This window comes from Labrus mixtus, chromosome 16, assembly GCF_963584025.1.
Source record: "Labrus mixtus chromosome 16, fLabMix1.1, whole genome shotgun sequence".
Taxonomy (NCBI): domain Eukaryota; kingdom Metazoa; phylum Chordata; class Actinopteri; order Labriformes; family Labridae; genus Labrus; species Labrus mixtus.
Window position 1 is genome coordinate 22,294,071 of NC_083627.1, and position 11,097 is coordinate 22,305,167.

Below are 11,097 nucleotides of genomic sequence, written 5' to 3' on the forward strand. Positions count from 1 at the left end.
GCATAAGTAGCTGTTACTCATAGATAACAGTACAAAACACTAGCTCTGCCAGTGCATAGTATATTTGATAGCACATTTAATCTGTTTTATAATTGTGTGTTCTTCATGAGACATTTTTATAGATTTTTGTTTGTGTAATGTTGTAAAATTCACAACTTTATTTGGACACCATAATCCACATAAGCCTATTATTAGTGCTTGTTGATAATGGGCCATCTAACCAAATAGGCTACTTGTATGAATATGTATTCTCTTTTTTATGTTATTGAGCACGACGGCTTAAAGGGACGGGGTCCATAAAAAAACAGTAGTTTTTCAAGTTTCATTTTATGATTCATATAACTGTAAAGATTAAATGCCCTACTTTATGTTTTTCTTGATAGAATATGAAAAAAAAAAAAAACTTCACATTACCAAGTAGCTATATATTAATGATTCACTGATTTTTTTATTTAAAATATATTTTCATTTTTAAGAACATTATTGTACTGTTTATCAACGTGACATGGAATTATTGCTATGCTGAAAACTGTTAGAGATTTTTTTTTTTTAAAGGATATAAATCAATCTGATTTAAAGAGGCAGTCATACAACCTCTGCAGGATTTCTGTTAAAAGCCAAATATAAGTTCACAAACTAATTACATTTCTCAGATCTCCCAGCCTTGCCCGGTAAATTCAGTATGTAAAAAAGATTTACAAAAAGTGTTGGGCAGGCAATTTCAACCTTAAATCCAGTAACTGTATCTAGAAAGATCCTTCACATTAACAACTACAGTTCAGAACTTCTTTTGTCCCACTTAAATGTCTTTAAAAGTTTGACATCCTTCCTCTCTGTCTCCAACACGCTACACAAGACAGACCAGGGTAGATCTATTCTTTTTTATGGTCAAACATAACAAAAAAAGCTTTTAACCTAACATTAACCAGGTAGCCTACGTCACAAACTGAAATCACCAGCATGCGACATAAATCAAAAAGTCGTCTTTCACTTTCACATGAACAGAAAACAATTTGATTCACGAGAATGAAAGCCAGTTTACTTTAGTTGTTTAAGTGACTCCAGTTTATGAGAATACCTATACGTGTATGTTTGTGTGTGTGTGTGTGTGTGTGTGTGTGTGTGTGTGTGTGTGTGTGTGTGTGTGTGTGTGTGTGTGTGTGTGTGTGTGTGTGTGTGTGTGTGTGTGTGTGTGTGTGAAACTTGTTCACTGTCAGCTTTGTTAAAAACATCAAGAGAAACAGTTTACACTTCTCTGTCTGTGTGTTCTATTATTCCTGCCCCTGGTTCTCTAATTGACTCAGGTATATACACAGAGACAAACAGAGGTGGGGGGGAAAAAAACCTATATTTTGTTCTGTCTTCAAACCCTTTCAGTGTCGGACCACCCTGGAGATAACTTTAAATAAACTTTATGTAAAACCAAGATGAATGAAACAGTCCACTCCTTCTCTTCTTCGTTGTGTCTCATAAATAAAAGACAGTGTTTGTTTGTCAAGACGTCAATGATGCACTTTTTTCAGTCTTCTATGCCGACTTGTATCAGATTCTATTTTCCAAATCCATCATTGAAACATCCTTGGTGAAGATCCAGATCCAGTATATCCTCCATAATGAGCTTTCCAACTTTACAGCAGTCTTCCCAGTTTTTCTGCATGTCTTCCTCTATCAAAATCCCTTGTTGCATGTTTTTACTGCTTGCCTGTTTCCAAGCTTTGCCTGTCTCAACAACCATTTTGCATTAAGCAAATCCACTTTGTGTACAAGTAACACTTTGTGATCAAACTCATATGTTTTCTTAGACCAGCAGTCTTCTGATTAACGCTGGAGGATGATCGATAGAAAAAATAGTAGGGACAGACTCTTTATTCAAATTTGTGTACCTGCACTTTACCTCAGTGGGAAAAGGGGGGAACGACAAGAGAGAGAGACGAGGAGGAGGTCCACACTCTGCTCTGCTTGAGGAATCGTCCCACTCAGACATCTCTCTGCTCACGCTCTACTTTCTGATAACCAAGGCCTGAAAGAATAGATTAAACAGGAAGAAAGAAAAGGTAGAGATCGGAGGCTAAAGTGATTTAAACATCAAACCTTGAAGATATCGTGTGTGAATCTTATTTTTTCCCCTTTCACTGTCATCAAAAGGTAAGTGTCACAAACACATTTCTCAACCTGTTATCATTGTTTGAACCTTTGTCTTTTATTTAAATATATTGTGAAAATGCTATATATTTTTGTTTATTTTCACAGAGAGACTGTTTGCACTGAACCCAAGATTCATTTAGTAAAAATGATTTTTATGAATTATCCCTGTTTCAACCAAAAACAAAAATACTTCACCGGATGCAAAAATGATGTTTTCACAGCTATGCTTACATGCAGCTTGTCAGTTTTTGATTCACTACAGATAACATTAGTGAATTCTGCTGCTCAGTCTAAATCTAATATATGGTATATATAATATAATATATGATCCAATTTGAGCATATAATGGTAAATACAGAGGAACCAGAGGAATCCACTAAATCAGGAGGAACATCCAGAACTTGAACATGAGGTTATAATAAAAGCACAATCAGGAACCATGTGGGGGTGAGCGGGTATGTTTCTGTCGTTAAATCCAGACACTTGGACATGTTTTATCTAACTGTCTGTATGATGATGAAGAGTGGAAAGACTTTTTCTCGGCAGCACGTGTTAACAGACAGGAGCTCATCCATCTCATCTAGGGGTCTGTGGAGTCATACTTTAAAGATAACTGCAAAGGTGTTGTTTAGGGAAATGTTTTTTTTTAATCAACAGCTCATGAGCTCATACGTGTAAAAAAAAATGGATCTCTAGGATTGGGTGCTTTATCAAACCTGATACACCTAATGTGGGCATTGCATCTTGAGTGATTCTACTTGTGAATTGCAGCACACCTGTCTTTTATCGATTTGAATGCAACTTTAATTTTCCACCACTTATTGTTTTTTTTCCCATCCTTAAAATTCCTTTTTTTCTATTTTGAGTTTTTGTATAGATCCATTCACTTAAACCTCTTGAAAGTGCACCACGTCTGCACGTTGAGGATTTTAGAGCCTCTCGTCTTTAAACAGGATGTGTCGCATTCATCAAATTTATGGGACTCCTTTAAGACAAACACATTTATCATGTTCAACACGTGCGTGTTAAAGGAGCAGCACGTACTGACACGGTTTGCTTTAATACTGTGCACTGTTTAAAGCAACGCAAGAGGTCACGTGCTAAACTGAAGTTCAAAGTGTCACATCCTTTTTAGAGGGCATTTTAAAGACTGAGCGCTGGTCTCTTTAGTAAAGAGGGGGTGTTGTTTATAAGACCAGGATTACTTAAGTCTCTGTGTCTGGAGTAGCTTTGGAGCTGCCACTTCTCAGCACACTTCTAACTTTCGTATTATTCAGCTCACCAAGCTGGGATAGTTTGTGTTGTTTAAGCCAACAATGTATTTATAAAAGTTCTTGTCATTAGCTTAGCTCTTGAAGATGATCAAATAAAGAGCAACAACACACACCTGGAATCAATCCTTACTGACTTTCAGCCTTTATTCAATAACAATTTTATTGAAATTTTCAAACAATATAACAGTTAGAAGACACAAGCAAAAGGACTAAAATCAACCACTACAAAAAACAAACCAAAACAGACAGAAAAGGCAAATAAAGTAGGACATAAAATACCCCATTTCCTCATTATGCTCACTTCAAGGTTTTATTAACCTGCCAGAGTCCATTAAATTTAAATCCAGCCTCCGCCTGAATGGGAATGTCCGGTGCCCGTATTCAGTCCAGAGGGCTTCAAATTCAGGTAAGAGAATCCTTTTGACAATAGATCTAGACTCTCCACGGGGAGGTAGTCCATGAGTGGTTGCCAAGTGATCAAGAATAACTGTCCATTGCCCCTCAGCACTGCACTAATCCTCTCGTGTGGAGGTACAGAAAAAATCTCTTTGTACCACATAGTAACAGTGGGAGGTTTGTCCTTGATTCACCTCAACAGTATGCATTTTCTTGCCAAAAGTAACAGTTTATCCAGCCATTTAAATTTAAGAGAGGAGAGTGACAAAAACTTAGATGGCAGGCCAAGTAGGAAGAGGTCGGGATCCTTGGTTACTTTTGTTTTGAAAATGCCACTAAGCTCTTTTGCTATACAGGACCAGAACCGTGATATGTATTTACACTGCCAAAAAAGATGAATATAGTCCCCTCTCTCTCTGAGACATTTCAGACATTGTGGTGACATTGGCTGACCTTTAGCCTTCATAATACATGACTATAATACAGTCATGGGTCAAGAGTCATGGAGAATTGTTAAGTGAATGCCTTGACTACGAGATGAGCATCAGATGAAACTAAAATCCTTCATTGCAAAGAAAGCTCGGCACACATGCACCAATATCTACTTGTTTTTGTTCTTCTTTTTTTCTGACACTCAGGCAACAACCTGTCACTCAAACATCCTTTCCACAAATGGAGAGCCTTCTCAACAACATCAGTTCTACCGCCGAGCCCCTCTTGCCCCTCTTCACCCCTGCCCCGACAAACTGCAGCTCCTGGGACCAGCGCTGGGGGGGGCCGTACTTGCATAGGTTAGCTCACCTAGATGTCCGGTTGTACCAAGACTTCTATGCTGTTTGGGTGTCTCTCATGGTAAGAAAAGACACCAGTTAATAGGAGAACCTCATCATCAACTTTTGCTGAACTGATTTAAAAAAATGTTTGAAAGTTTTGTATGACGGATGTCTGTGCTCTCTGGACTCAGTTTGACTCTGAATGAACATGCAACCAGAGCAGTACATCAACAGTGACTGATTGAGCTGATGCTTCATATCTCTACCTGCTACAGGTGTGTAACTGTCTCATGCTGGTGGTCGGTGTGGTCCTCAACAGTTTGGCCCTCTATGTCTTCTGCGGGGCCTCCACCCACTCTTCAGCCTCTGTGGTTTACACCATGAACCTGGCCGTAGCCGACCTGCTGGTGGCGCTGTCGTTACCCGCTCGCATCGCTCTGTATCACAGCGGAGGCACCTGCGTGGCCTGCTCATACGTTCACACCTTCAGCTACTTTGTCAACATGTACTGTAGCATATTGTTTCTGACCAGGTGGGCGGGCCACTCCTTAAGTCAGCGTTGAAAACTGATAGAAAGTGAATCAAATCTGTCAACATAATATACATAATAATATATCCGTATGACTTCCCTTCATACAGTATCTGTGTAGATCGCTACCTCGCTGTCGTCCATGCGTCCAGTACTCTGCACAAATGCAGGACTACAGGAACAGCCAGGTGTGTCAGCGCCACAGTATGGATCATTGCAGTGGTGGTCACCTACTCCTTTCAGGTAAAAAAATAAACATTTACTAACATGAAAGAACAACAAAAAAAAAGTGGAAATGTGACATTCTAGGCAGTAGCCAAACAAATACATGCACTTTTCCATGTGCTTATTCAGGGTACGCTTTCTCACTTGTAACAGGAAAAGCATCGCCAGGGAGTGGCGGCTCTAGACCACTTTTATTGAGGGAGCCAAACGGGGGCCAGTTGTTTTGTCAGAGAGAACATTAAACCCAGTTGAAAAGTTGACAAAGATGATCGCTTAAAAAAATATATATATTATGCCAAATAATAGCAACAAATACCATGATGTATATTTGTTTCAGTAACAGTATTTACCCCTTCCTTTTGGATGGGTGGCCACAGGGGGGTCCAAGATCTGTGTTACAGGGGCACTGGCCCCTGTTGGCCCCTGCCTAGAACCGCCCCATGTCGCCAGGTGATCGTATCTGGTGCTCCTCCTTCAAGAGAAAGTTTGCAGTCTAAAAATGAAAAGAGCTGGTGAAGGCACACACATCGGCAACTCTTTAAGGCAACTGTTTGACTGTGCAGGGACAATTTCAAAAGGGGGAGGAAGGGGCTCCAGTACATTTTTTTTGCAGAATGGTTTGTTAATAAGGAGATGGGTCCCTTATGGGGATAATGTGACTTGTAGGTTTGTGGAGCAGGTGTCATGAGGTGTTTTTGACTGTAAAGTATCGGAGGTCTGTATTGAACAGGAGTGTATACTACCCTTGGTGACAAAATGAGCAACCCTTCATATCAGAATGAGCCCCCCTATACCTGACCGAATGAGCAACCCTACTTAAGAAAAAGAGCAAGATTGCAATATAATGAAAAGATGTATAAAAAGCACTTAACATGTTTGTATTTCTCTCTACAGACCACAGCGTTGGAGTTTAACTCCTCCTGTGTGCTCCTTCCTGCCCTTTTCTACCTCACCATCCTGGAGTTCCTCCTACCCCTGCTGGCCGTGGTGGGGTTCACTCTGCGGGTCGCCTGTTTCCTCTCCACCAGCCACGGCCCGATGCCCCAGCAGAGCCGGGCGAGGAGGGCACGCGCTGTCAGACTGCTGGCCACCGTCCTAGTGGTCTTCACCATCTGCTTCACGCCCTTCCACGTCCGGCAGGTGTTGGTTTACTTCCAGGTGAAACTCAGAGGGGAGGCGATGGGGCAGGGGGCGGGGCATGTACTTGCCTACCACATCACAGTCACTCTGAGCAGTTTGAACAGCTGCCTGGATCCAGTGGTTTACTGCTTTGTGACGGACAGCTTCAAGAGAGTGTGGAGGTCGAGGATGAGGGGGGAGAGGGGGTGGGAGGTGGGACACACGAGTGCAGGGGAAGGAGAGAGGCATTCAGTCAACGGTACAGCTCTGGCGATAGCTCACAGTGTGGCCACACTCACCCTGACAAGTTCTCCCCTCTCTGCAGCCCATATGGAACAGTCCGCTTAAGACAAATAAAGGTGACTGACCTGGACACCTGTGGATGGATCAGTTCAGAAAAGAAGCCATCAAAGACCGATTGATGTACAAATCATTTAGGATAAATTCACTGTAAATAAGATGCACAATGTAAACAGAATACTGCAATGTTCTCAGTTCATTTCCACCAAAGGACATTGGTTTCATGTCATATTCAACCCCTAATGATTCCTTCCTGTATCCTCACCACAATGATCTAATAAAAGTGAAAACACTTCATCTATTTTTATTATAGGAGGGTTTCTGATGATGACATCTTGAATGGGACAACACCATCGTGTGCGATCCTATCCTATCATTTCTCTCACTGTGTTTGACTATTTCAGTGTGGAGGCAAAGCAGAGGTTAAACACATTTACACAGGACTTCAAAGAACATTAGATGGAGTACCGAGGTGACAGAGCAAGGCTCTCGTCACAAGAATAAACATTCCTAACAGTTAGCAGTTATCTTTCCAGTATAGTGCCGCTCTCTCCCTCTGTTTATCATTTCTTAATGGTCTTAATGGAAGACTGTTGTCCATCTGCTAAACACTGAGTAAAGAAGACTGTGAAATACTTCATCTCTGTAGAAGATTAAACAAATGTTTATTTAATATCTCTTTTAAATACAAAGCATTAACAGGTGAACTGATCAGTTTCAGCTTTCTTCGGGGAATGTTCTGAGTTTCAAAAGACAGTGTTACGTTTCTGTGGCATTCATGCAGCCAGAAAATAGAATATTCATGGGCAACAATGGAGAGACAAACAATGGCACCAGCAAAGGCAAAAATCAAGCTTTGAAGACGGAGGCATGTGTATTATAAGTTATATATATATAGCTGTATTTGTATTAGATATTTTGTGTGAATTCATGTTTTCATAGTAATCCAGTTACTAACCATGTGATGGAAAAATTAACTGGTGTGATAAACTAGTTGATAGATGGTATAGTGGAGGTTGAAAGTGGACCCGGGGGGCTGAAGGACTGAGGTTTGAGGAACAAGCTATGTGGTTTTTACATGTGTGCTAACTGGCTGCTGTTTCTTCAGAGGATGCTATACAGTTTTGTTTTGTTTTAAAAGCAAAGCTTTACCTGGTGAGCTAATGAGGTCTTCCTCTTTCAGGAGAATGTTTGCAGTTGGAAAATAAAGAATTCCATGTGCTGTAATATGCCTGGATAGCATTGGAATGTGACACTTCAGATCTGAAATGTATAACTTAGCTAACATTATCTTTTTTTACAGGATAAAAATGTGAAAGGCTCAGTTCTGCAAAAAAAATAAAAAGTTGATGTTGATTTACTGTCCACAGAGAAACTCAATCACTGTAAAACTACTATATAGACGTGGTAGAAAGAAGCTTTCCTGTTTATTAGTAAATACAAAAGTAAATTCTACACTGCAACTGTGTAATGAAGTTTTCTGAAACGTATTTACACTTAGTCTCCTTTGTCGTCTTTCTGAAGTGATGGATGTGACAAACAACCATTGTTGTTGTTTTTTTTCATTATACTACATAAATGTACAAGCGTCTGTTTAAAAGCAACAGACTTAGTCCATATCACAGTTGTGTTAACTGCTGCTGCTTGCAGTTTCTTTGACAGGGAGGGGGGTTGGTGGTGCTGCTCCTAGGTGGGTCCAGATGTAGCCCTTTTCTGGCAGCATGGGGATGGTGGGGAACGGAGAGCTTCGGGACTTGAAGTATTCAGAGGGGGCGTGGCACACAAACTCCAGGTACTCCATCTTCCTCGGCAGATCCTCCTCTGGACCTAAAACAAAGAATAAACACATCATAACATGTAACATGGTCTATTTATTGCATAAAAATGGGAAAGAATTACAGTTCTTTCTTTTAAATATATATATTCTTTTTTATTGTCATCATGTCATCTGATTTTTTGATCCAGCAGATGTCGCCCTTGAGCTCCAGCATGAAACCAAAACAACTCACGCTGCATTGTTGTGTTAGCATGCTAATGCTAGTGATCTTTATTCTGCTCGTATCTTCACACTGCATGTAAATTTACCTGAAATGAGCGTGATCTAGAAACACAGTTAAGCAGTGAGTACAGTATGTTATTCTTCTTTTCTCTAGTCCCTCAATTAAACAACTTTTATACACGAGGGGAGGAGTCAGCCGGCCATCCTGGCGATGTAAACAAACTGAAGATAGGACTCTGAAAACATCACAGACAGTGGGACTCGGGTGTTACACCCATTGTAGACAGTCATGACTCACAGAGTTGATTTCTACATTTAATTGTCAAAATCACATATAAAGACTTTAACATACAGTACACATATTTTATATTCAACATAAGGATGACAATATTTTACATTTTTATAAGTGGTGTGGTGTCAAAAAGGTTGTGTCCCCCAGTGATGTAGAAATTCTAAAAATAACACTTACAATACAGAAACATGTATTACAGTGTGTTTAAAGTAGCTTAAAGTAAAAGTGAGGGAGCTTGTATCTGTGTTACATAAATTCATAAATGTCTCCCTCCATCAAGGTTTTCTTCCCTTTCTCTACGATATTTAACATCTTTAGGAAGATGAGACTACTCACCAACGATGTATGTCCCAGGATCAAACAGGTCCTTTGGGCTCGCCTGCGTGGGGATTAACCAGGTCAAGGCAGCACTTTTTTCACAGTACTGGTCCTGTACGAAGCCTCGAATCTGAGCATAGTATGGCTTCCCATCTTCCTCATCTGTTACCTTTATCACATCTCCAGTCTGATAGTACACACCCTGCAAATACAAACATCTGACAGTGAAAACCACGTAGCGACTTCTCTTACATGCATCACAGGATGACAGCTGAGCTCACCACTGCTGCAATAACACTGAACATGTTTTGATTGGTAAGAATAGACACCATACCTTGTAGAAAACTGATTCTGATGTGATGATTGTTGAGACAGAATCGGGTGATTTGATTGGCTAAGGAAAGATCAGACACAGACACACAGGGGTCAAATAGATTCAAATCTCCACAACGGAGCAAGAGAAATGACTACAATTTGCTGATGGTTACATTTTTGAGCTTGAATATGTGTCGTCTCCCCTTTCCTTTGGTCGACACTTTCTTCTCGGAGGCAGGAGCTTTGTACTTGGTGCTTCTCAGGCGTGCAGACCTCCTGTGGATCTCCTGCTTGGACTGAAAAAACAGTGGATTATCTGTTGATGGATTCATTAACTAAGCCTCTCTGTAGCCTAAGAAACGACAGATGTATTCAGCGATATTTCCCCTTGTAGATTCTTCTGTAGACTGATGGTCATTTCATTACTGTCCGTTATGTCCATATTTAGCTTGAGGTGATGACGTTATTGACCCATAGTGACAAAACAGATTGGTAAACATACATCACCAAATAGTGCTGTGAACTCTTCTTAAGAGGGGCCACAGACTCCCTTCATAATGACCTCAAACATTCTGAGTTTGACACAGTAACATACCTGCTTTCCTCCGCCATTGCTGGGCTGAGTGTTGGAGGACAGGGAGGGTCCTGATGCTCCGCCGCTGCTGCTCTTTCCTGTGCAGTTGTTGCAGAGGATCTCTCCCTGGTTTCCCTTCTTCCACATGGACGAAGAATTCGTCTTGCAGACTGCACAGCACGGTTTCAAACCCAGTGGCATGGTAAGTGGTCAGTAAACGACGAGAGGATAAAGGTAAATGCAGGACTCAGGACTCAGGGGAGAGACGATGGTTGCTCGTTCAGCTCCAGATAACTGTGTTTCTAATAACAAACGAAGAAGACTGCGACAAACGACAACGAGCAAAACGTTTCCTGTACGGAACAAATAGACTCCAAACTACAGATTATAACAGAATATTAACGTCAAATATCACGACAGCATCCGACAGTGGTTCTATATTTTCGTACCCACATCACTGCCCATACCGCCATTGCTAACTCTACTGTTTCTTCTTCTTTGGCTCTCTTGACAACGGTTCTTCTTCTTCGGGGGTTTGCTATTTATTTTAAGTCAAGCGCCTCCAGTGGACAGGAGGAGACGGCGCAGAGCTCAACATCCAATCAGAAATAACTTCTCTAACGGTTTGTAGGACTACTTAGATAACTTCCGATGTTAAAACAATAGCTGGTCTTATTTATACAGAAAACCACACAATTGGCAACATAGGTAAATCTAAAAAAAATATTTCACCAGAGGGTGTCCAACAAAAACTTGTCAAACATATATTTTCTGCACTTTTAACACTGTTATGAATTTACTTTGACCTGTCACCTGAAAAAAAAGTATTGTCGCATTG

General features: G+C 40.7%; 3 protein-coding genes across 4 annotated transcripts in view; 1 reads left to right on the top strand and 2 right to left on the bottom strand.

Moving 5' to 3' along the window:
* The window catches only part of necab1 (N-terminal EF-hand calcium binding protein 1), a 174,888-nt gene that overhangs the window by 100,529 nt on the left and 63,262 nt on the right, over nt 1-11,097 (bottom strand). The window lies entirely within an intron of this gene.
* LOC132990745 (G-protein coupled receptor 20-like) lies at nt 1,455-7,056 on the top strand. The gene is made up of 5 exons (XM_061059139.1): nt 1,455-2,145; nt 4,454-4,667; nt 4,864-5,120; nt 5,228-5,360; nt 6,237-7,056. Exons 2-5 carry the CDS (start codon nt 4,488-4,490, stop codon nt 6,807-6,809), a joined length of 1,143 nt encoding a protein of 380 aa, XP_060915122.1. The 5' UTR covers nt 1,455-2,145; nt 4,454-4,487; the 3' UTR covers nt 6,810-7,056.
* gatad1 (GATA zinc finger domain containing 1) lies at nt 7,402-10,772 on the bottom strand. The gene is made up of 5 exons (XM_061059145.1): nt 10,281-10,772; nt 9,859-9,981; nt 9,705-9,764; nt 9,389-9,572; nt 7,402-8,588 (listed from the first exon to the last, which is right to left on the bottom strand). The coding sequence occupies exons 1-5, from the start codon at nt 10,458-10,460 to the stop codon at nt 8,392-8,394; spliced, it is 744 nt and encodes a 247-aa protein (XP_060915128.1). The 5' UTR covers nt 10,461-10,772; the 3' UTR covers nt 7,402-8,391.